Source organism: Salmo salar, chromosome ssa09 (genome assembly GCF_905237065.1).
Source record: "Salmo salar chromosome ssa09, Ssal_v3.1, whole genome shotgun sequence".
Lineage (NCBI taxonomy): Eukaryota > Metazoa > Chordata > Actinopteri > Salmoniformes > Salmonidae > Salmo > Salmo salar.
In genome coordinates this window covers 13,679,106-13,705,052 of record NC_059450.1, presented here as the reverse complement: position 1 = coordinate 13,705,052, position 25,947 = coordinate 13,679,106, and the positions used below count along the sequence as shown (strand labels likewise).

At 45.0% G+C, this 25,947-nt stretch overlaps 1 protein-coding gene across 2 annotated transcripts in view; it reads right to left on the bottom strand.

Annotated features, from left to right (window-relative positions):
* Nucleotides 1-353: 353 nt before the first annotated feature.
* Nucleotides 354-25,947, bottom strand: part of LOC106610753 (leukocyte tyrosine kinase receptor-like) — a 72,266-nt gene continuing 46,672 nt past the window's right edge. Inside the window, exons 13-29 of one of the 2 annotated variants that reach the window (XM_014210289.2) lie at nt 25,338-25,488; nt 25,000-25,119; nt 24,453-24,609; nt 23,777-23,959; nt 15,615-15,713; nt 14,867-15,019; nt 14,490-14,603; nt 12,025-12,211; nt 11,766-11,856; nt 5,895-5,959; nt 4,299-4,428; nt 3,928-4,025; nt 3,740-3,832; nt 3,415-3,516; nt 3,135-3,269; nt 2,905-2,995; nt 354-2,804 (exon numbers count right to left, since the gene is read on the bottom strand). In XM_014210289.2, the coding sequence (XP_014065764.2) occupies nt 1,776-2,804; nt 2,905-2,995; nt 3,135-3,269; nt 3,415-3,516; nt 3,740-3,832; nt 3,928-4,025; nt 4,299-4,428; nt 5,895-5,959; nt 11,766-11,856; nt 12,025-12,211; nt 14,490-14,603; nt 14,867-15,019; nt 15,615-15,713; nt 23,777-23,959; nt 24,453-24,609; nt 25,000-25,119; nt 25,338-25,488 (2,998 nt within the window). In that variant the 3' untranslated portion in view covers nt 354-1,775. The remainder of the gene's footprint in view (nt 2,805-2,904; nt 2,996-3,134; nt 3,270-3,414; nt 3,517-3,739; nt 3,833-3,927; nt 4,026-4,298; nt 4,429-5,894; nt 5,960-11,765; nt 11,857-12,024; nt 12,212-14,489; nt 14,604-14,866; nt 15,020-15,614; nt 15,714-23,776; nt 23,960-24,452; nt 24,610-24,999; nt 25,120-25,337; nt 25,489-25,947) is intronic. The other variant, XM_014210290.2, reaches the window with a different exon arrangement.

Genomic DNA, 25,947 nt, shown 5'->3' with positions numbered 1-25,947 from the left:
TTAAAGTAAACATCTGTAATTCTGTATTATAAAACACTTTAAATAGGTCATTTATTTGGGGTAGTGAGATACAAGAACAAGTGTAGTGTTTGTTCTTCTGTGTAGAGGCCCATAACTTTGGATATGAAACCAATGTCTGCGGAAATGATGCTGTGACAATATTCTAAGGAAATTATGTGAAAATAAAATAGTTTTGACTGTTTTGGTGGGGGAGATTGTATTTTACCAGGTAGAGTCAGGTTAAAGGGGGTTTCTTCACTGTAATTAATATATAGGCGTCAAGTCTTGTCCACGTCAAAGTGTCACTGTAGCCTACATCATGGAAACACAGGACATTATCGTAACCTAAAATATCCAGTAAACAATGTTTATTTCAGTGTAATAAACTAACATGTACATCAGCAACCGTACCGCTTTAACTACAGCTCGTGACAAATAAAGTAAATGGCAAACAAGCCCTCAAGTAAATACGAACTTTAACTATTTGGTATTTCATATGAGAATGCTGTCCCCTGCTGGGTGTAGGAGGTACAGTAGAGTACATTACAAACCTGTAGTGTTCAACAAGACAAACACACTTTATAAATAAAGTATAATTGCTACAAATGTACGAAGTTAGTCCAGTTTAAGGAATTCCAATGTCAAATAATATTTTGGTGTTGCCAAGGTGAAATTCAGTAGTATTAACATTTTCTGTGGTGGAACAAGATGGACACAGGAATTCCTACCACATGATCTGCTCTAGGTTTCTCTAAAAACCCTCAGTAAAAAGTGAGAATAGCCACCATTTGATTAAATGCACATAGAGGGTAAAAGTATTAGTAAACAATTAATAGACTATAGTATTAAGAAAATAAGTGTGGAAATGACTACATTTAAACTATCTACAAAATAACTATGACAATTCTAAGCGAGATGACATTTTGGTCATGCACCTTATAGGGAACAGTAGGTGACAAGTCATAATTCTTATCGCAAGGAGCTACTTACTACACGTCATAGCATCCTCACAATGTAATTCTCCTTTCTGCCTTACCGTCACCTGCATAGGGAACCAGAGATTCTAATGTCTTCACAGTATTGATTTAGCAGTCAATCCCAGTCATTCATTCCAGTGTAAACCTACAATACAACTTTATTATCCATCCTTTCAGTGACGAACAAACCCCCCCCCCCCATCACAGACACACTGTTGAGAGGAGCACAGGGTCAAGCTGCAGTGCTCTCCCTGGATGGAGAGCATGTTGTGGAGTTATGGGCTCAACGGTAGAGGATTGTCGTTGGGATATGAACCCAGCAACTAAAGGTAATGGTAGAAACCGAGAAGGAATGGACAAACAAAAGAGCCCCGAAGCAGAGGAGACACTGCGCATTTGAATGGATGCCAGACAGTGCAGATGAATCCAGCTCGGGCCTAGAAATTCACTGAGGCTTGGATGTGCTTCTGTGCCAGTGACGGCCTTCTTGGGATGTGTCATATTCCACATCAGGAAGAGAACATACCACCTGTCTCCTGGCAATGCAGCATCTCTTCCTGTCTGTAAACTTGTTTTCCTGCTACTCTGCCTTTCATATAATTCTCTCACTGCCTATGCTAACTAGAACGCATCATCAGTTGCACCAAAACTGTATAAAATAAAACAATGAAATCGACAAAAGGGAGTGAAAATTATTTGGTCAAAATGGCTGCCGTCTCCAGTAGTGTGTTCCTGTGAGTGGCCATTGATCTGTGGGGTCTGTTCCAGTGTTCTGCTCCTCTCCCCCATGGGCCACGGTTAGACAGGGGTGACGCTCAGGTCCTCCGACAGGGAGAAGCCTGAGTCTCTGTCCCGGGTGGGTTTCTCAGGTTTGGTGTGCTTCCTCACATCCTCGTGTCCATAGCTGGCGTGGCGCTTCAGTAGCAGTTTGGGCATACAAGAGGAGGCTGCGCCCAGGCCTGCCCCTGAGGAGGAGAAAGAGCCACTGGGGGCACAGCTGGTGCTGGGGCAGGGCTCTGGGCTTTTGGGCACCACCAGGGGCAGTCTCTCCGCCTCGTAGCTCTGCTCGTCGTAGGCATAGTTGACGTTGCCACAGGGGAAGCTCTGCAGCTTCACCAGGTCCATGGCCTGGCCCCCACTGGCTCCTCCTGCTGGGCCCTTCCGGGAGGACACCAGGCTGAGGCTGGGTGCACCCTGGGGCTGGGGAGCAGAAATGGTCTGGCAGGACGAGGAGGGGGATGAGGAGCACAGGCTGCTGGGGACAGGGAGGCCGTGGCTGCCAGAGTCGGTGCACTCGGAGCTAGGGGGTGCTGCCTGGAGGGCAGAGCAGCTGCTGGACAGGGGCATGGACTGGGTATGAGACAGTGCTGTCTTTCCCTTACCAAAGCTCTCCAGCACCCAAGAGCCGTAGGTTGGGTTCCACAGGTTCTTGGTCTTGTTTTTGAGCCTCTGGCTGCCTGAGAAGGAGCTGTTCCTGGAGCAAGGCTGGAGGGGCTCGGGTTGGAGCCAAGCCCCAGGGCAGACCCCTGGAGCAGGGACAGGCTCAGCCCAGCAGGGCTCCAGGGCCTCACGGTATGAGGCCACCTCCTGAGGCAGCTGCTGGGGCCTATGTAGCAGCAGACAGGGCTTGTGTGGTTGGGGCAGCGGGGTGGGACCAATGCCCAGACCCAGGCTGCTGAGCTGGGGAGAGACCTCCTGGGTGTCAGAGTGGGCCACCAGCAGAGGGGTCAGACTGCCTGAGGTGTCAGGGCAGATCACAGTGCTCAACTCCTCCTCTATTGTGGGGCCATACTCCACAGGCAGGGGTGTGTTGATCACATCAGGGTCCTGAGTGTGTGAGAGAGAGAGAGAGAGAGAATATAAATGGTAAATATGAATGATGAGTGTTATAAAGGAAATGCATCCCTGGTTGCCAGTGGGTCAGTACCTGAGTGCAGTAGTTGATCCTCTCCAGAATGGTGGAGAAATTGGGTCTGTGTTCAGGGCAGTGCTGCCAGCACTGAGTCATGATCCGGTAACTACAGAAGGGAAAGGGAGAAAAAAAACTCAATATCATGGATTTAAGTCTAAAATTGCATATAGGCATTTCAACAACAGTAAATGCATTATAAACTCCCACCAGGAGTTAACTCCATCAGCTCAATCTGATCTACTCACACAGGCCCGGGACAGCTCTTCGGGGGGTCCATCCTCCCCCCACTCGTCACAAACTCCAGAACCTCTTGGTTGGTCTTGCAGGGGTAAGGCATGTAGCCCAGAGAGAAAATCTCCCAGAGCAGTACTCCAAATGACCTGCAGAGGGAGAACAGAGCTCAGTTTAAAAAGTTGCTAAGAGAAATCAGTTGCTGTCCCATTTACACTGGCCGTATGTACTTATACCACTCATTCAACTTTGGATAAATAAACTTTGGATCATGTAGAAGAGTAAATGGGTTACCATGTGTCAGTTTTGCAGGTGAAGATGCCTTCCATGAAGGCCTCTGGCGGCATCCACTTGACGGGCAGCATGGCACGGCCGCCCTTTCTGTAGTAGCTGGCCCTATGGAGGAGAATGAGTCATGGTTAGCGTCTCAAACTCCTCTAGGTATATAACTCAATGGGAATAGTACTCGAGTCTTCATCACTGCATGGAGCAAGACCAGACTGATCCTACAGATACGTTGAGATTTCAACTAGGAAAAACACACAATGGAGAAATGAAACGGCTCATGTCTCATGAAGATCAAGAGGCTTGGTAGATGCTGAGCGTGCTATCGGTGTACCTGTATATATCACGTGCCATTCCAAAGTCCCCTATCTTAGCCACTCTGTCTGGCCCAGGGCAGGTCAGCAAACAATTCCTGGCAGCTATGTCTCTGAAACACACAACATTGAATACCTCTTTATGTAATATGAATACCGTATACAAAAAAAAGGTCATGCTTAGGTTGTGGTAGGAGGACGTGGTAACCTGTGGATGAAGTGGTTCTCCTCCAAGTAACGGCAGCCGAAGGCAATGTCTCTGGCCACGTGTAGCAGCTCCAGCATGGTGAGGGAGGAGCTCTGACTCTGAAAAGACACCATACAAAACCATTACTGCTGGCTTTTACCTACACAGACCTACAGGGCTGTTGAACAGTTGAGAGACACTCCGCTTCTGACCGTTTTGGGTCGGTTCTGTCTCAGGAAGCTAATGATCGTTTTGGTTCTGTTCTGTCTCAGGAAGCTACTGACCGTTTTGGGTCGGTTCTGTCTCAGGAAGCTAATGATCGTTTTGGTTCTGTTCTGTCTCAGGAAGCTACTGACCGTTTTGGTTCTGTTCTGTCTCAGGAAGCTACTGACCGTTTTGGGTCTGTTCTGTCTCAGGAAGCTCTTCATATCTCCTCCAGTCATCAGCTCAAGGAGGATGAAGCGGGGCAGGATCTGCAGACTCACCCCAATGCAGCGCACTATGTTCTGGTGGCTGAACTTACTGTGGACACACAAGGACAATGGTGGTGAATACACTACCTCAGGCTAGGAGAATTGGCCAGACACCAGCTGTAATAGCTTCAGGGTACACAGGATCCGGCACCATTCCGTTTTGAACTGTGTCATTCCTGAAACTATTTGGCCGGATCCGATACCTCTCCTGGCAAAAAAGAAATAAACGTAATATGAAAAAGTTGATTTTCAGCCCTTACCTAATAGTCGAAGAGTTGATTGGGGTAGGCCCAGCCTGGGTTTATGGTTTGAGCAACATTATGTTTGAGACCAACGCATGGCCGTGGCTGTGTGAGAAGCACGGCTTTATCGCTCACAGAACTAGAATGAGATTCAGTTTCTATGATCTCTCTCCCTCTCTCTGCTCTGATAGACATGAGCCTGCAACTCTCCGCTCTCCAGCGTTGTACTTCATTTATTTCCATATAGAAATCATAGCCGCGCAAAGGGTTCTGGAGGAGCTGCAGCACCCCTGATAAATTCAAATACATTTGACAAAGTTACAGAATTACTGCTGTCTGTTCAGAAATAAATGAAATAATTTTGAGTAGCCTACTAATTTAGCCACAGAGGATCAACAGCTTCTTTAAAAAAAATAGCCTAGCTGTGGATTTTGTATAGTAGCCCATTAACAAGACATAGCCTACAAGTCGAGAACGCTCGGCATATTGGTCAGTTGCAATTTGTCCATTGCGTGGAATTTGTTTATTAAAAAGCCACATTTTTCCCCAGACCCTAGGCTATTAAAAAATGTTCCCCATGTGTGCAACTTCTGGAAGTGCCTCTACTCTACTGCTCTATGCCAACACGCAAATAAAATGCCATTACATGCAAGCCAGGCTTTATTATACAGGTGATGTGTTTTTTTCCTCATGGGTTCCGGTACCTCAGAGCTCCCCAGGTCACCCCCCCACGCTCATTTTTTGTTCCGGCACCTCCCAATTTACAAATGAAGCACAGATTTTTTACAAAACTGTGTGTGATGTTGTGTGGTGGCATCTACATTAATGTGTTTACATCTGTATGTCTAAGGTTATTTCATGGCGAGGAAACACTCCGGGTCCCAATTTATCCCAAGCTGCTTATTATGTACTCTGTTGTGCCTGCTTTAGCCCGACAGCATCTGCTCGACAGATATGCTTTTTAATGCTTTCAGCAGAGCTCCATTTGGAGGAGAGACGAGGTTCTTCTGGCAACCAGCTGCTGTCTCCTCGATAGGGATGAATTGCCTGACTCACTATGATAAACAACAGCTGGTGAGCTGGTTAACAAAACAAGCAGCGAATGAGGACTACACAAAACATGGCAGCAGACTAGCCTGCCGAGCGCTAAGTGACGGCATGACAGTGTTTGGGTCTCATCCGCCTGCCTCATGGTACGCTATGTTACAGTATGCATCCTTTGTGTGTGGTGCAGGAGGAAGTGGATGGGGCAGTGTGTTCCAGCCCAATGCACCTCATAATCAGGGCCTCCATCAGGAAATCCATCTCGTCCTGTTCAGAGCAGATCTCCGGAAGAGTCTGTGGAGCAGAGAGGTAACAATAGGCAGTCAGGCCAATCAGGTTCTATTCAGAGCAGAAAGAGAGACACCTCATGGCACAAATTTGTTTACGTCACTGTTAGTGAGCATTTCTCCTTTGCCAAGATAATCAACCCACCTGACAGGTGTGGCATATCAAGAAGTTGATTAAACAGCATAATCCTTACACAGGTGCACCTTGTGCTGGGGACAATAAAAGGCCACTCTAAAATGTGCAGTTTTTGGTCACAACACAATGCCACAGATGTCTCAAGTTTTGAGGGAGCGTGCAATTGGCATGCTGTCTGCAGGAATGTCCAACAGAGCTGTTGTCAGAGAATGTAATGTTCATTTCTCTAACATAAGCTGCCTCCAACGTCATTTTTGAGAATTTGGCAGTACATCCAACCGGCCTCACAACCGCAGACCATGTGTAATTACATCAGCCCAGGACCTCCATCTAGCTTCTTCATCTGCGGGATTGTCTGAGGGGGACTGCTGAGGAGTATTTCTGTCTGTAATAAAGCCCTTTTTCTGGAGAAAAAAATAAATAATTCTGATTGGCTCGGCCTGGCTCCCCGGTGAGTGGGCCTGCCTCCCAAGTGGGTGGGCCTATGCCCTCCCAGACCCACCCGTGGCTGTGCCCCTGCCCAGTCATGTGACATCCATATACGAGGGCCTAATGAATTTTTTTAACTCACTGATTTCCTTCTATGAACTGTATGTTACTCAGTAAAATCGTTGAAAATGTTGCATGTTGCGTTTATATTTTTGTTCAGTATACATTGTTTACTGCGGGGCAGGGCTACCGACATAAAGGCTAATCTGAAGATGGTGCTGGCTGAGGTTAAAACGGGTGAGTGTAGATGGTATAGGGATATTGTTATCCACAGCAGCACAAATTATGTTAGGATGAAACAGTCAGAGGTCACCGAGCGCAACATAGCTTCAGCATGTAATTTAACTAGAAAGATATACTGGCATTGAGTAATTGTCTCTGGTTGAAAACTTATTTCTGTCCCTCACAAAAGATAGAATTTCTAGATAGCTGGCCCTCTTTCTGGGACTCACCTACAAACAGGACCAAGCCTGGCCTGCTGAAGAGTGACGGATTCAATCCTAGCTGAAGAGGTGCTCTCATCTTATCTATCAACATTCCCATGGCTCTAACACCTCCATCTCCACAATGAGATAGCTTAGTGGAGTCTCCCCCTAGCACAGTCAGTGTAGTCAGCTCAATTTTCTCCATTGAGACTGGGTATGTGCCTCAATCTAGGTCTGGCAAAACTAAACATGGCAGTGTTTGCCTATGCAATCTCCCTGGAATAAAGACTTCCTCCATTCCTGTGATTATTGAAAGAGAGAGTGAAAATACATCATCTCAAAATAGGACTACTTAATGTTAGATCCCTCACTTCCAAGGCAGTCATAGTCAATTAACTAATCACTGATCATAAACTTGAGGTGATTGGCCTGACTGAAACATGGCTCAAGCCTGATTAACTGACTGTGTAAAAGGAAGCCTCTCCTTCTGGTTACTCTAATGACCATATCCATTGCACATCCCGCAAAGGCGGAGGTATTGCTAACATTTATGACAGCAAATTTCAATTTACGGGGGAAAAAAATGACTGTCTTTTGAGGGTCTAGTCATGAAATCTATGCAGCCTTCTCAATTACTTTTTATAGCTACTGTTTACAGGCCTCCTGTGCCGTATACAGCGTTCCTCACCGAGTTCCCTGAATTCCTATCGGACCTCGCAGTCATGGCAAATAGTCCACAGACACACTCCAAAAGGCTTTCGGAGCCATCATCGACTCAGTGGGTTTTGTGCAACAGGTCTCGGGACCTACACAATGTCACAATCATACCCTGGATCTAGTTTTGTCCTGTGGAATAGATATTGTGAATCTAAATGTTTTTCCTCATAATCTTGAACTATCGGACCACCATTTTATTTGCTCAGACCCCAACCGAGCATTAACAAGAGCCACCCTATAGGTTCTCTGATAACGCAAAGATTCCTAGATGCCCTTTCAGACTCCCTCCACCTACCCAAGGACGTCGGCGTACAAATATCAGTTAACCACCTAACCTAGGATCTAAACTTAACTTGGCGTAATATCCTAGATCCAGTCGCGTCGCTGAAAACAAAAAAAACATTTGTCACAAGAAACTTGCTCCCTGGTATACCCAAAATACCTGAGCCCTGAAACAAGCTTCCAGAAAATTGGAAGTCCACCAAATTGGAAGTCTTCCGACTAGCTTGGAAAGCCAATATCGAAAAAGACCTCACTGCTGCTCGATCAGCCTACTTTTCAAAATTGATTGAGAAAAATAAAAACAATACTGACGCAAAGCTAACTAAAAACCAGCATTCCCCAAGTGATAATGGCCTTCACTTCAGCAGTGATGAATTCATGAACTTCTTTGACGAAAAGATCATGATCATTAGAAAGATAATTGCAGACTCCTCTTTGAATGTGTATTTCTCCAAAACGCAGTTGTCCTGAGTCTGCACAGAACTGCCAGGACCTTGTATCAATGGAGAGACTTCTGTATTTCTCAACACATTCCACGGCAATAGTAATGGCCTCTAAACCTTCCAGCTGCCTAATGGACCCTATTCCAACTAAACTACTGAAAGAGCCATTTCCTGTACTTAGCCCTCCTATGTTGAACATAATAAATGGCTCCCTGTCCTCCGGATGTGTACCAAACTCACTAAAAGTGGCAGTAATAAAGTACCTTCAGGCGTTTGGAAATTGCTCCCGAGGATGAACCAGACTTGTGGAGGTCTACAATTTTTTTCTGAGGTCATGGCTGATTTCTTTTGATTTTCCCATGATGTCAAGCAAAGACGCTTGACATCATGGGAAGAGTTTGAAGGTAGGCCTTGAAAAACATCCACAAGTACACCTCCAATTGACTCAAATGATGTCATTTAGCCTATCAGAAGCTTCTAAAGCCATGACATCATTCCCTGGAATTTTCCAAGCTGTTTAAAGGCACAGTCAACTTAGTGTATGTTAACTTCTGACCCACTGGAATTGTGATACAGTGAATTATAAGTGAAATAATCTGTCTGTAAACAATTGTTGGAAAAATGACTTGTGTCATGCACAAAGTAGATGTCCTAACCGACTTCCCAAAACTATAGTTTGTTAACAAGAAATTTGTGGAGTGGTTGAAAAACTAGTTTTAATGACTCTGATGTAAACATCCGACTTCAACTGTACATGTACAGTCGTGGCCAAAAGTTTTGAGAATCACACAAATATGAATTTTCACAAAGTCTGCTGCCTCAGTTTGTATGATGGCAATTTGCATATACTCTAGAATGTTATGAAGAGTGATCAGATGAATTGCAATTAATTGCAAAGTCCCTCTTTGCCATGCAAATGAACTGAATCCCCCAAAAAACATTTCCACTGCATTCCACAAAAGGACCAGCTGACATCATGTCAGTGATTCTCTAGTGTTGACGAGGACAAGGCTGGAGATCACTCTGTCATGCTGATTGAGTTCGAATAACAGACTGGAAGCTTCAAAAGGAGGGTGGTGCATGGAATCATTGTTCTTCCTCTGTCAACCATGGTTACCTGCAAGGAAACACGTGTCGTCATCATTGCTTGCACAAAAAGGGCTTCACAGGCAAGGATATTGCTGCCAGTAAGATTGCACCTAAATCAACCATTTATCAGATCATCAAGAACTTCAAGGAGAGCGGTTCAATTGTTCTGAAGAAGGCTTCAGGGCACCCAAGAAAGTCCAGCAAGTGCCAGGACCGTCTCCTAAAGTTGATTCAGCTGCGGGATCGGGGCACCACCAGTACAGAGCTTGCTCAGGAATGGCAGCAGGCAGGTGTGAGTGCATCTGCACACACAGTGAGGCAAAGACTTTTGGAGGATGGCCTGGTGTCAAGAAGGGCAGCAAAGAAGACACATCTCTCCAGGAAAAACATCAGGGACAGACTGATATTCTGCAAAAGGTACAGGGATTGGACTGCTGAGGACTGGGGTAAAGTCATTTTCTCTGATGAATCCCCTTTCCGATTGTTTGGGGCATCCGGAGAAGATGCTTGTCCGGAGAAGACAAGGTGAGCTCTACCATCAGTCCAGTGTCATGCCAACAGTAAAGCATCCTGAGACCATTCATGTGTGGGGTTGCTTCTCAGCCAAGGGAGTGGGGTCACTCACAATTTTGCCTAAGAACACAGCCAATAAAGAATGGTACCAACACATCCTCCGAGAGCAACTTCTCCCAACCATCCAGGAACTGTTTGGTGACGAACAATGCCTTTTCCAGCATGATGGAGCACCTTGCCATAAGGCAAAAGTGATAACTAAGTGGCTCGAGGAACAAAACATCGATATTTTGGGTCCATGGCCAGGAAACTCCCCAGACCTTAATCCCATTGAGAACTTGTGGTCAATCCTCAAGAGGCGGGTGGACAAACAAAACCCCACAAATTCTGACAAGCTCCAGGCATTGATTATGCAAGAATGGGCTGCCATCAGTCAGGATGTGGCCCAGAAGTTAATTGACAGCATGCCAGGGCGGATTGTAGAGGTCTTGAAAAAGAAGGGTCAACACTGCAAATATTGACTCTTTGCATCAACTTCATGTAATTGTCAATAAAAGCCTTTGACACTTATGAAATGCTTGTAATTATTCTTCAGTATTCCATAGTAACATCTGACAAAACTACCTAAAGACACTGAAGCAGCAAACTTTGTGGAAATTAATATTTGTGTCATTCTCAAAACTTTTGACTACGACTGTACTGTACTTATAATCTCCACCGGCACAGCCAGAAGAGGACTGGCCACCCCTCAGAGCCTGGATCCTCTCTAGGTTTCTTCCTAGGTTCCTGCCTTTCTAGGGAGTTTTCCCTAGCCACCGTGCTTCTACATATGCATTGCTTGCTGTTTGGGCTTTTAGGCTAGGTTTATGTAAATTATAAGCACTTTGTGACATCTGCTGATGTAAAAAGGGCTTCATAAATACATTTGATTGATTGATTTTCACACCAGATTTTCAAGGAAAATCAATGAATTCATTAATATATGTAGCTGAATTAATTAATTCATTAAATGTCAATGTCAACATCTATAGTATGTGTGATGCAATTATTTTACATTTCCCCTAATTGGAGAGGGCGGGATTGTGGCTGGAGCGGAATAAGTGGAACGTTATCAAATACATCAAACACATGGTTTCCATGGTTTCCATGTGTTTGATGCCATTGCATTTGCTCCGTTCCAGCCATTATTATGAGCCGTCCTCCCCTCAGCAGCCTCCACTGATTTTAACCCTACTCTTAAATGATCATGTAATCACACATTGTTTGACTTGCATCATGCATTTTTCCAAGCAGAAGCAATACATACAGACATGTTGTGTCACAGCGAAACAGAGCGACTAATAGAATGACATTTAGATCAGTGTTGATGTCTATTTAAAGGTCACCAGCTCAATCTCCTTTGTTCGATTACAGGTCTGCACGTCATTGTTGCTTACAACACAGAGGCAAAAAGGGGACCTTGTTATTGTCGACATTCAGACAGTTCTCAATGCAACAGACCAGCAGTACACATAATGAAGAAAATGTAAAGGAAAACTACCATAGAGGAATACATTTTGGGGTCAAATGGTTATCATTATTAACCATCTTCTCTCCATTCCTGCTTTTTAGACATTCAGTCATATGCACTGCCAAAAGCAATTACTTCATTTCAACTGCTATGTGCTAATGTGCTTCAAGTCATGGACGAGTAATGGAGGCGGAGGAAGAGGAACTGACCTTTATGGCCACTTGCATGGCTGTGTTCTCGCCATTCATCCCTAGAACCTGGCCCTCATACACCTCCCCAAATGCTCCATGGCCCAACGCCCTGTAAACACACACCAAGCCAGACAGATGACAAAGAGCTTAATTCCAGATTCCAGTCAAAACCTGAAGTGATTTGAACATAGCACACTACTACAAATAAATGATAATGTAATGCACTTAATAGCTTATAGGTCTCTGCTAAGTCACCCTCTCTGTGTGTGTGGACTACCTGAGGAGGGTGATGTTCTTGCGTGGTACTTCCTTCAGCTCGCTCAGTGAAGCAGCCTTGCCAGCAAAGCAGTAGTTTGGGTTGTAGTCTGTCATGATGGTGGATGACCGGATCTTACTCAGCTTGTACTCTGGACTCTGGAGATGCAGCCTGACTGCATGCAGCTGGTTCTTCTTACGGTAGTATACTGTAGGGGAGAGAGACCAGGAAGATAGGGTTGGTTACTGCGATACAGCCCTCGGCTTCAAACTGTTGCTATACTGTAACTATCAGAGACACAACATCCCACTAGCGCTGCATCAGACACACTACCCTAATGTCTGTCTGTCCTCTAACCTCTGGCCCTGGTCCAATCAGTGACTAGCTGACAGTCTGTGAGTTGAGGACCGAGGACTCACCCTCCGTGGAGGCGGCCTGCGGTCTCGATGCAGGTTGGTAGTCTGCCTGGAGGGCTGGGTGGGGGCCCTGGGGGGCGATGCGTGGAGGTGAGAGGTGCCCTCTGCTGTGATGTTGAGCTGCAGGTGCAGACAGACGCGACACTCGGGGGAGGAGTGGGGGGCCCGTGGACAGACTACCAACCTACATGGGGGAGAGCTCAGGTGAAGAGACACTGTTAAGTGTCTGAGGTCTGTCTCCACCTGGAAGGGCCCTCTCCATGGGCCACCTTGGGGCTGCATAAACCATCTGGCCCAGGGCTAAGGATTTTGTGTTGGGTTGAGTGTGTGTGTGTGTTGTGTGTTGTACGTTGTGTGTTATGCATGTTGTGTGTTTAGGATATAGGGAAACTATTTACTGACACTGTACAGTATGTTTTTTGAATTGATAGCTCTGACATCACTTCCTCTGAGGCTTATGGGAACGTTCTGTGGTCATACCCAAAGGGACTTTCACTTCACGGTGAAACTTTGTGTTAATGACGGGTTTTATTTATTTAGCATTGGAAAAAAGTACAGTCCCACTTCAGTCATGGCACAGTGTATTACAGTTAGTGCACAAGTCAAACTTTAAACATCTGTATCTCATACTGACATAGAGGGATGGTTTGTTGCCTTCACGGACAAAAGTTATCACATAGTTAATCGTTAATATCCAGACACTATATTGTTATTGGAAGTATTAACTCCTCCACAGTTGAGAGATGTACACTATATGAGAGAAGTATAGGGGATTAGAGAAGATCATTTCGCAGTAAAGCAGTAATGCTTGGATCCTGACAGGGCATATGCATAGTGATGAGTCACCACCACAGTGCTTTTAAAGCTTAAGTTGACATTCTGCCATGGTAAGACACTCCATGGTTAGACACTCCTTTAATCAGCACTGGCTGGAAAATAAGTCTTCCACTGACAGAATTTACCTCCGCTCTTACTGCAGCACACGGACCTCAAAAATGGGGCAGTGCAAAGAGAAACATCAAATAATCCCTCACTGTCCTACATTTCTAGCCAAAAAACTAATAAGACAATTGGTTAAACATTTTTTTTTGCATGAGCACACATTAAGTACACACATAACACAGTAGCAGCATTCAATATGATATTGATCATTGCCTATTGGCAAGACAAAGTTAGACACTAATATTAGGAGAATTGATTATTATTCTCTCTTTCAACCCTCAAAGCAGAATAATCAAAGGTACAATTTAAAGGTTCATATCAGTCATTTTCCTAATTCCCTAATCATTCCTTTTAGCAGGGTAATTGTGCAATCATTAGCATTAAGCGGTTAAAAAAATGTTTCACCTTGAATGTGATTAGAAAACAAGTATACAGTAGAGGGTAAGAATTGTTACTGGAGATATGTCCAATGCGCCCTTTGAAGCATGAATAGATATACAGTATATGTTATTGCACACAATTAGGACCATCAATCCCAATGTGCCACACAACCAACTGAATACTTAGCTAACCCCTTCACTCCAACATAGTCTTAGATTTTGTGGTCTGAAATAATGCAAGAGTGAACAGTGGTTAGTCTCACTGTAATCCCTTAAGCCCCTCCAAAATGATGTGTATCACAGTTAAAATATGTCTAGTCTCCAATCAGGCTTGAAATCTGAAAAAAATATAATGCCCAAGGGCTTGCAAGACAAACCCATTATTGTCACTGTGGAAAATGATAAGCCAAAATTCCTAAAAGGCCACCTTTTGTACTCTTTCTGTCAAGTCTATGAGTTATTTTATATTCAAGCTCTGCCTTTCTCTACAATTAAATATCTTCCTGGTTTTTAACTGCTGTGTTGAATCGTGGACTTCTGCCATTCACTCTCATCCAATGTCACATTTCCCTCAAAGAGAACACATCAAACCACAGCTTGGTTTAAAATGCTAAGCGTCCTGCCTTTTCAGGATGCTTTCATTCTGAAAGTTAAATACAGTATCGTTGGCATGGAGAGAAGCTCACAGCTCACAGGCGGTGAAAGGTGGACGGCACAGAGTTGACACAGAACTGGAAGAGTCTCTTACTGATGGTGAGGCTGGCGCAGGTCAGGACGATGCCCGTCACCACGATAGATGCCACCACGGCCAGGATGAGGGACAGGGACAGCTGGCCTTTTGGGGTGAGGCCCTGAGGGGCTGCTGGGAGGGTCAGAGGTCAGGGTTAGCAGGGGAAGATGGAGAACCACTAAGATTATAAGAATGTATCAAAGACAATGGGACTACTAGTGAGGTCGTTAACAACCTTCCATTCCATTCCTCCATGTATTTTATTTGATGAGTGTGCCATTTAATGAGAAACAGATTGGCAGAAATTCTCAAGGACTCATTTTTAAAATTTTGCTTTCATGATCCCAAAACACATCCAGTAAATTAGGGTATTTCCATGACTGTACAGAAGTTACCTGTGCAGGTGACATTGTCACTGGCCAGCACCTCCTCGTTGTGACAGAGGCAGAGGATGAGTCGAGTGTCCTCGTCTCGTTTGCAGCTCTGGGTCTGGCAGTGACTGCAGTTGAGCTGCACCTTGATCTCACATTCTCCATGGCTCTCCATGGCTGAGTGGAGAGGATGACAGAGGACATTAAATCATCACAAGAACAATGCTGTAGCACAAGCACCGGTCAACTTAGCCATATGTATGACTAAAAAGAGAAGACGTTTTACAATCTCAGTTTTTTGTATCTCTTCTTCATAACATCGTCAAACACTGGAGTTAAATTCTTAGCTATGGTCAACTAAACCTAATCATGTTTTCACTGTAAAGTCGATACCGCATGACCATGGATCAATTCATCTGTTTTAGTTTGCGTTTTTGTCATGTCTTTCACTACAGAGAGGACTGCTTTGTATTCCGGGCAGCATTGGCGGCACATGCTTTGGCCACAAATGACATTGTCGTGCCGTAAAGAATTGATTGGCTGCCTGTTTTTCAGCGGCTAAAGAGAAGACAGCATGGCGCCAGGATCAACAGGATCCGTGAGGCTATCAATTAGGTCACCTGTGTCTGAGGATTGAGGCGCCCTTCCCTACTTCTCCCACTGAATCAGAGTCAGGTGATAGAGACACACAAACCTCTGTGTTACGGCCAGGGCTCTTTCCTTGCGCTCTCCTGGCTCCCAGTGACACTGATGTAGTAGGAGAAAGCCTTACCTACCAGCGGCGGGAGAAATATCTCCCCCATGGGATGAACAAAGGAGATGCCATCCTGACCGCCCGCTGTGATGTCATCAGTCAGCGCGGCATCGCCACCTTGATTTAGATTAAACACGATATTAAAGATAAGTGCATGTTTGAGCTAATAATAATGGCTTATTATTGCCTGCACAACATCTGCTGACATTATAAGTGGCAATCTTCCTTTTGAACAAAAAAGGTCTGGGCAGAGGGAGAGTATGTATGGTATGTTAACAATGCTGAAAGAAATCAAATGTCTCTCAATCAATCTGTTCATATCTTGATCGTTCAACCAATTCGGTGCCTTTTGAAAAGTGTCATTTGGTTTAAAAAAAAAAATCATAAAGAACACATGTTCAACTTCAAAAGTTGTCCCATCTCAAGATCTCAAAAATTCTCAAAATTATGATAGTAAATGTCTATTAAGTACCAAATAAAGTAACAGGGTTGACCATAACAGGTTTATTATCAAATCAGCCATAAAGCCCCTTGTGACAGGGGTATTGAATGCAAAAATCCAATAGTTGGCCTAAAATCAGTTTATGTGACAAAACAAGCAAGTATAGTGTAGAGAATCATTTTACCATCTAAACTGTGAAATATATTTTCCATAATCAAACATGTTGTATTTTCAGCTATTTGAAACTGGTGTACAAAACATCAAAGTAAAAGACACAAAAACATAGAAATAGCGCATATAGAACAGATCTACCGCTTTTTAGACTTGTTTTCAATGAGAATGACATACACTACATCACCAAAAGTATGTGGACAAGCCTTAGTGTATTAGTGGACTCAGCTATTTCAGCCACACCCGTTGCTGACAGGTGTATAAAATCGAGCACACAGCCATGCAATCTCCAGAGACAAACATTGGCAGTAGAATGTCTGGTAATGAAGAGTTCAGTGACTTTCAACGTGACACTGTCATAAGATGCCACCTTTCCAACAAGTCAGTTCGTCAAATCTCTGCCCTGCTAGAGCTGCCCCGGTCAACTGAAAGTGCTGTTTTTGTAAAGTGGAAACGTCTAAGAGCAACAATGGCTCAGTTGCGAAGTGGTAGGCCACACAAGCTCACAGAACGGGACTGCCAAGTGCTGAAGCGCCTTACACGTAAAAATCATCTGTCCTCGGTTGCAACACTCACTACCGAGTTCCAAACTGCCTCTGGAAGCAATGTCAGCACAAGAACTGTTCATTGGGAGCTTCATGAAATGGGTTTCCATGGCCGAGCAGCCGCACACAAGTCTAAGATCACCATGCGCAATGCCAAGTGTAGGCTGGAGTGGTGTAAAGCTCGCCACCATTGTAATCTGGAGCAGTGGAAACGCGTTCTCTGGAGTGATGAATAACGCTTCACCATCTGGCAGTCCGACGGACTAATCTGTGGAGGATGCCAGGAGATTGCTACCTGCCCCAATGGATAGTGCCAACTGTAAAGTTTGCTGGAGGAGGAATAATGGTCTGGGGCTGTTTTTCATGGTTCAGGCTAGACCCCTTAGTTCCAGTGAAGGGAAATATTAACACTTCAGCATACAATGACATTCTAGACAATGACATTCTAGACTATTTTGTGCTTCCAACTTTGTGGCAACGGTTTGGGGAAGGCCCTTTCCTGTTTTAGCACGACAATGCCCCCGTGCACAAAGCAAGGTCCATACAGAATGGTTTGTCGAGATCAATGTGGTAGAACTTGCCTGGCCTGCACAGAGCCCTGACCTCAACCCCATCGAACACCTTTGGGATGAATTGGAACGCTGACTGCGAGCCAGGCCAAATTCAGTGCCCGACCTCACTTATGCTCTTTCGGCTGAATGGAAGCAAGTCCCCGCAACAATGTTCCAACATCTAGTGGAAAGCCTTCCCAGAAGAGTGGAGGCTGTTATAGCAGCAAAGCGGGGACCAACTCCATATTAATGCCCATGATTTTGGAATGAGATGTTTGACAAGCAGGTGTCCATATACATTTGATCATGTAGTGTGACATGTAATAAATAATTATCTTAAGAAATGACTTTGTCAAAGTAACAAAATAAACAGGGCTTTACAATGACGCTGAATTTTTTTTGAAATATTGGGGTTAGGTGTGTTAAAATCTTCCTAGAAATCCCTTACAGAAAAAACACATGTGGTCTTATGTGAAGTTAATGTGATAACATGTGACAACATGTAAAAGCAACGTGATAACATTAAACTACACATGTGAAAACATGATCTCATGTGAAATAAATGTGACAACATAGGGCTGCAAAATTTCTACGTGATACCATGACACTAGAAATTTGAGCACGTGAACCCATGATCTCATGTGAAATAAACGTGGAACAGGAATAAACATTTAAAGTTTTTCCAAATGTGAAAATGCAATTCCACATGTGCAAGTTACATTTTCATGTGAATGTTTTGCACGTGGAAGTGGAAGTTCAATTTTCACATGTAAAACATTTTCCACCACAGTTCGATTTTCTGCAATTTACATGTGAGGTGAAAACATGTTATTCTCCTCACATGTGAAAAAGTGGTTTTAACATGTGAACTCTAAATGTGATACATGTGAACATATGGTTCCACATATGAACAACTGACCTAACAAGTTTTTTTTTTTACATGTGAACATTTCAGCTCAACATGTGAAAACAGCTATTTCACATGTGAAAATGCGAAGTTCATGTGTTTTTTTGTTGTAGGGAAGGAAATGATATGGAGGTTTTAAAAGTAAGTGGGATGCTGTTCAGCTAAAATACTGCAAAATATCTTTAACCAATGACAATATGATAACATTTGACATGATCAATTAGTACTGACGTTTCAATATGACACCACCTGGGATTTGAACTCACAACCTCTGGATTTGGGGTACGCTGATTTTTCTGCTGCATCATAAAGTCTGCAGCATTCCTCTACACATTCATTAATTATAATAAATCTCTGCCTTTAGCATTACGGATAATCCTGAATGAATCGCACAAATATCATACCCCCAAGACATGCTAACCTCTCACCATTGCAATAACAGTGGAGGTTAGCATTTTTGGAGGGGGGTATGATATTTGTGCATCTGTAACTTTCTCACTCATCATTATTCACAATTCATGCAGGATTATCCACAATCATGGTAGCATCGACATTAATGTAGAAGTGTTTAGAAACATATTCTATACTTATTCACAATAAAATTGACTCCAAATGACACAATACATTATTTACTATTAATTTCTATTGGGCACAACATAATCTGAAACACAACCAAAACAAACAAGTAAATGCATCCAGCAAATGTGTAGAGTCACAAGCTTGATGTAGTCATTGCGTGCTATGAATATGGGACCAAATTCTTAACTTTTTACAACTCTAATACACATATAAGTGAATTTGTACAAATACTTTTGGTCCCCTAAAATCGGGGGGACTATGTACAAAAAGTGCTGTAATTTCTGAACAGGGGTTTTCTGTATAGTTGTCTAATGTTGGTGGGTCATATTATTCTGTTTAAATAAACATACACAATGTAATCATGTATGTCAAAGTGTGTCAAGTATGTAAGTTGAAAACACTATGTTAAAAGATATACAGTGGCAAGAAAAAGAAAGTGAACCCTTTGGAATTACCTGGATTTCTGCATAAATTGGTCATCAAATTTGATCTGATCTTCATCTAAGTCACAACAATAGACAACCATAGTGTGCTTAAACTAATAACAGACAAATTATTGTATTTTTCTTGTCTATATTGAATACATAATTTAAACATTCATAGTGTAGGTTGGGAAAAGTATGTGAACCCCTAGGCTAATCATTTCTCCAAAAGCTAATTGGACTCAGGAGTCAGCTAACCTGGATTCCAATCAATGAGAGTAGAGATGTTGGTTAGAGCTGCCTTGCCCTATAAAAAACACTCACAAAATTTGAGTTTGCTATTCACAAGAAGCATTGTCTGATGTGAACCATGCCTCAAACAAAGATATCGCAGAAGACATAAGAATTGTTGACTTGTATAAAGCTGGAAGGGGCTACAAAAGTATCTCTAAAAGCCTTGATGTTCATCAGTCTATGGTAAGACAAATTGTCTATAAATCGAGTAGGTTCAGCACTGTTACTACTCTCCATAGGAGTGGCCATCCTGCAAAGATGATTGCAAGAGCACAGTGCGGAATGCTCAATGAGGTTAAGAAGAATCCTAGTGTCAGCTAAAGACTTACAGAAATCTCTGAAACATGCCAACATCTCTGTTGACGAGTCTACGATACATAAAACACTAAACAAGAATGATGTTCATGGGAGGACACCACGGAAGAAGCCACTGCTGTCCAAAAAAAACATTGATGCACGTCTTAAGTTTGCAAAAGTGCACCTGGATGTTCCACAGCGCTACTGGCAAAATATTCTGTGGACAGATGAAACTACAGTTGAGTTGTTTGGAGGAGAAAAAAAGGCACACCACATCAAAACCTCATCCCAACTGTAAAGTATGGTGGAGGGAGCATCATGGTTTGGGGCTGCTTTGCTGCCTCAGGGCCCGGGCAGCTTGCAATCATCGATGGAAAAATGAATTCCCAAGTTTATCAAAACATTTTGCAGGAGAATGTTAGGCTATCTGTCCGCCAATTGAAGCTCAACAGAAGTTGGGTGATGCAACAGGACAACGACCCAAAACACAGAAGTAAATCAACAACGAGTGGCTTCAACAGAAGAAAATACATCTTCTGGAGTGGCCCAGTCAGAGACCTGACCTCAACCCGATTTAGATGCTGTGGCATGACCTCAAGAAAGCAGTTCACACCAGATATCCTAAGAATATTGCTGAACTGAAACAGTTTTGTAAAGAGGAATGGTCCAAAATTTCTCCTGACCGTTGAGCAGGTCTGATCAGCAACTACAGAAAAAGTTTGGTTGAGGTTATTGCTTCCAAAGGATGGTCAACCAGTTATTAAATCCAAGGGTGTCACATACTTTTTCCACCCTGCACTGTGAATGTTTACACGGTGTGTTCAATAAAGACATAAGAACATATAATTGTTTGTGTGTTATTAGTTAAAGCAGACTGTGTTTGTCTATTGTTGTGACCTAGATGAAGATCAGATCAAATTTTATGACCAATTTATGCAGAAATCCAGGTATTTCCAAAGGGTTCACATACGTTTTTTGCCACTGTACAGTTTGTGTGTGTATCCTATGTCACGCCCTGACCATAGAGAGCCTTTTTATTTTCTATTTTGGTTAGGTCGGGGTGTGACTAGGGTGGGTAATCTAGTGTGTGTATTTCTTTGTTGGCCTGGCATGGTTCCCAATCAGAGGCAGCTGTTTAGCGTTGTTTCTGATTAGGGATCATATTTTGGCAGCCATTTCCCCACTGTGTTTTGTGGGATCTTGTTTATTATGTGCCTGTGAGCACTCCATAGCTTCACGTGGTCGTTTATTTTTTATTGTTTTTTGAGAGTTTAATTTAATAGACATGTGGAACCCAGATCAAGCTGCGCTTTGGTCCGAGTACGCTTCCAACGACGTTCGTGACAGAAGATCCCACCACAACAGGACCAAGCAGCGTGTCCAGGAGGAAAGGGTATCCTGGGCTTGGGAGGAGACCAAGGAGGAGAAGACATCCTGGACTTGGGAGGAAATCTTGGCAGGAGACAAAAGCCTTCCTTGGCGGCAGACGCAAGGAGAGAAGGGAGAACAGCGACGACGCCGGGGTTCGCGGCCACATAGAAAACCCAAAAGACAGCCAAAATGTATTTTGGGGGGTGGGCACACAGGGTGGTTGGCAGAGCCAGGGAGTGAGCCAGTGACAACCTGGGAGGAGATAGAGAGGTGGTCGGTTGACCCAAGGAGAGTACCAGAGCCCGCCTGGGAGTCGATGGAACACATCGAGGAGGGATACTGGAGAATGGAGTTGGCTAGGAGTATGCGGCAACGCAGGCGTTTGGAGGAGCGTGTCACCAGTCCGGTGCAACTTGTGCTGGTCCCACGCATCAGGCCTCCAGTGCGCCTCCCCAGTCCGATACATCCTGTGTCCCCTCCTCACACTCGCCCTGAAGTGTGTGTCCCCAGTCCGGTGCGTCCTGTGCCAGCTTCCCGCACTCGCCGTGCGAAGTGTGTCATCGTTCTGGTACAATTTGTGCCGGCTCTACGCACCAAGTCTCCAGTACGCCTTCACAGCCCAGTATGTCCTGTGCCAGCTCCTTGCACTCGCCGTGCGAGGTGTGTCATCGTTCCGGTACAACCTGTGCCGGCAATACGCACCAGGTCTCCAGTGCGCCTCCACAGCCCAGTACGTCCTGTGCCAGCTCCTCGCACTCGCCCTGAAGTGCATGTCACCAGTCCGGTGCCACCTGTACCGGCCCCACGCACTATGCCTCCAGTGTGCCTTCCCAGTCCGGTACGTCCTGTGCCTGCTCCTCGCACTCGCCCTAAAGTGCGTGTCACCAGTCCGGTGCCACCTGTGCCGGCTCCACGGACCAGGCTTCCGGCGACGGTCCCCAGTCCAGGGCTTCCGGCAACGGTCCCCAATCCAGGGCTTGCGGCGATGGTCCCCAGTCCAGAGCTTCCGGCGACGGTCCCCAGTCCGGAACCTCTGGCGACGGTCCACAGTCCAGAACCTCCTACGATGGTCCACAGTCCGGAACCTCCTACGACGGTCCACAGTCCAGAACCTCCTACGACGGTCCACAGTCCGGAACCTCCTACGACGGTCCACAGTCCGGAACCTCCTACGACGGTCCACAGTCCGGAACCTCCTACGACGGTCCACAAGCCGGAGCCCTCCTTTGCGCCGGTGCCCAGTCCAGGCATGGTGTCCAGTCCAGCTCCAAGGCCGGAGCCCTCCTCTGCGCCGGTGCCCAGTCCAGGCACGGAGCCCAGTCCCTCTCCATGGCAGGAACCTCCCTCTGCGCCGGTGCTCAGTCCAGGCACGGCGTCCAGTCCCGCTCCATGGCAGGAGCCTTCCTCTGTGCCGATGTCCAGTCTAGGCACGGTGGCCAACTTAGCTCCATGGCTGGAGCCTTCCTCGGCGTCGAGGCCCAGTCCGGGCACGGCGTTCTACCCGGCTCCATGGCTGGACCCGTGGTCTGGGCGGGGGCAAAGTCCCGCACCAGAGTTGCCACCGAAAATAGATGCCCACCCGGACCCTCCCCTATTGAGTCAGGTTTTGCGGCCGGAGTCCGCACCTTTGGGAGGGGGGGTACTGTCACGCCCTGACCATAGAGAGCCTTTTTATTCTCTATTTTGGTTAGGTCGTGGTGTGACTAGGGTGGGTAATCTAGTGTGTATTTCTTTGTTGGCCTGGTATGGTCCCCAATCAGAGGCAGCTGTTTAGCGTTGTCTCTGATTGGGGATCATATTTAGGCAGCCATTTCCCCACTGTGTTTTGTGGGATCTTGTTTATGTGTAGTTGCGTGTGAGCACTCCATAGCTTCACGTGTTTGTTTATTTTTTATTGTTTTTTGAGAGTTTCATTGAATAAACATGTGGAACCCAGATCACGCTGGGTTAAAAAAAATATAAAGGTTATGTGATCACGTGAAAATCCAAGTGAAACTTCATGTGAAAAAAAAAAAACGTGAAGTGTTCCAAAAACACATAGTTTTACATGATTTCACACAGGCCAAACATGGACATCTCACATGTGAAATCATGTGGTTTTTCCGTAAGGAGTGAAACAAGTCTTTATACCTAAAAAAAAAATCTGATTTATTGAATTCTCTTAAAATGCAATATTGGTGCACAACATCTACTTAAAATATCAAAGGCACTCTTTTCATGGAACGACCCATCTCCTCTCAATTATGTTTGCAGAGGAGCCAAATGGAACACCCAATCTTATCAATCAATGAAGTACAACTTTCTTCCCGAGACAGAACAAGAAGCAGGGCCTTTCATGATCTCAGTATGGTTTAAACTGTCTCATATCAGTACATTCAGAACGGCCTGTGAGTTTTGTCACCAATCCACAGCTAGTAAATCATACTAGATAAAGACAGAAAAGCATCTGAATGTTGTCAGCCTGCCCCTTTCCTTGGGACCAATGGAAATTCTCCAGCATAAATATCTTGTCAGATTCATCCTACAATAACAGTATAACAGTACAACACATAGGAAAGCAGTAAATATTAGTATTATTATTATGTGTGTGTGTGAGCTTACCTCTGTATCCACCTCCTCCTCCTCCAGCAGTGCAGGCTCCCCCTCCCCCTCCAAACCCCCCGAAGGTGGCCCAGGACAGTTTGGATAAGGCTTGGGGGCAGGAGGAACCCCCCTCGGCCCCCTCCAGGAGAGACTTCCCTGCCCACAAGTGGCTGGAGGAGTCCTTCCAACCTCCACCTCCCCCTGCAACACACACACACACGCAGGCACGCACACACACCCCTCATTTAGCCATCACGCTCTCTAAACACTTCTTCCATAAATGTTTGCATAAGATGTGTCGATAATTGCTCCATAAGACCCTGCTGGTCAAAGGTGATTTAATGGGAATGTTCCATGAAGCTTTTCCAAGAACACTGACATGGTACTGCCATATACAGTATGCTGTTTCTCCCTTTTCAACAGTTGCATAAGTCAAAAGGCTGTAACCAAGATTATGAGCAGACCCAAAGGATAACCAGTCCAGACACAGGACCAGCTTCTTGATACAAACACATGCACTCCTGCCCTTTCTCTGACACACTCTTGTCCTGTCTCCTGAAGACACTCAAGTAGGAGCTTTAGCAGTCAGAGGAATGAAAGCCTTATGTTTTCAGGGAGCAGATCGTTAGCTCTGTGAAGAGAATCAGGGCGAAGGGCCACATGGAGGGGGTGAGGTAAAGGCAACCCTACCAACCTGCTGCCCCAGTCTTGCCGCTGGAGCTGGTGGCCATTGTGTCATTCTCATACTGCTCCAGAGGGATCTGGTCCAAGCTGCTCTCTGGGTCCTCCAGGTAGGCTTTACCTCCACCACCAGCTGCTATGAGTAGAGGCACCAGTACTCCACCCTCCATCTGGCAGGGGTCACAGTCAAACACAGTAAAAGCTTTTAGAGCACCCCTCTACCCTCTGTCATAGTCCATCATGCAACTTAGGGGCCAGTCGAGCGTTACAAAGACATACAACTTCTAGGTTAAAGGGCTCTTGTGATACAAACCAGTTAACATAACCTCTGACCTCTACTGCTTGTAAATACATCTGTAGAAAAAGACCATAATAAATGATCTTTTAGAATTCCTTCAGAACTTTTTTGAAGCTTATAAACCGGTTCATATCTAGCAGCTACAGTACATCTGCTTCCGATGGACACCAGCATGGCTTTCATTTTGTGTAGATGAGGTAAAGGTGGAAAAGAGTTGAATCAAGTTATGTTGAGATTAGGGACTCCTTTTAGGGACTCTTACGGTGTAGATATAGGTGGCTCCTCCGCCGCCTCCTCCACCACCTGCCCAATCATCCCCAGTGAACTCATCTTCTATCACTGAGGATTCCCCCAGGCAGATCTTCTGTGTCAGAGGATTTCTCTACAGAGAAGAAATGGATGTGGTCAGATCAGAGAGAGAGAGAGTGGCTGCTAGTCTGAAATTATATTTTCCTACCATCAGGAGGAAAATACTGTCTGGATGGCACCCGAGGTACCAGGAAGTAATCAAACGTTGAAAGAAAACGAAACACTTTGAACAGCAGGTTATCCATCCAATCTGTCACCTGAGGTGGCCTAACTCTCCACTCTAACACTCACCCCTGGACAGGCATCCTCCCCTTGATGTCCCACCAGTATATACAGGATGTCTCCCTTCTCCAAAGGGAAGATGGCTGAGATGAAGACCCCGTGGGAACGCTTGTTGTGGTTCTTTGCTCCTTTGCCACCTGCAGCTCCATAGGCTGAGATCCTGAGGAAGGCACAGTAAACATGTGATGAGACCACTGAAGGCCATGTTTGGTGCTTGGGTGACCTTATAACAGTGGCTACTCAATTAATTACAAGTGAGCATTGCAGAAAGAGGCAAAAAAGCCATGTTGGTTTGGTCTCTATAGTGCATCAGAAGTTTTGCAGCACTTCAAATCAGACTGTAACACTGGCAATACCAAGGCTTTGTCTGACTGACTTGTCTCATCAGCTTGTATCATCTGATGAAATCAGGGTAAATATTCTGTAGTTTTACTGTAATCAGAGCTCAGCTGAGCCCCCCCCCCGACAACAACATACCAATGCTAACAAAGAGGAGCAGAGAAGCTCCCTGATACCCACTTCTTGTCTTTCTTTACCCCTTTTAACATCTAGTGTTATGGAGCTCATTGTAATGCCCCATGACTAGACCAGAAACTACAATAAATGAGTTCAAAGTCTT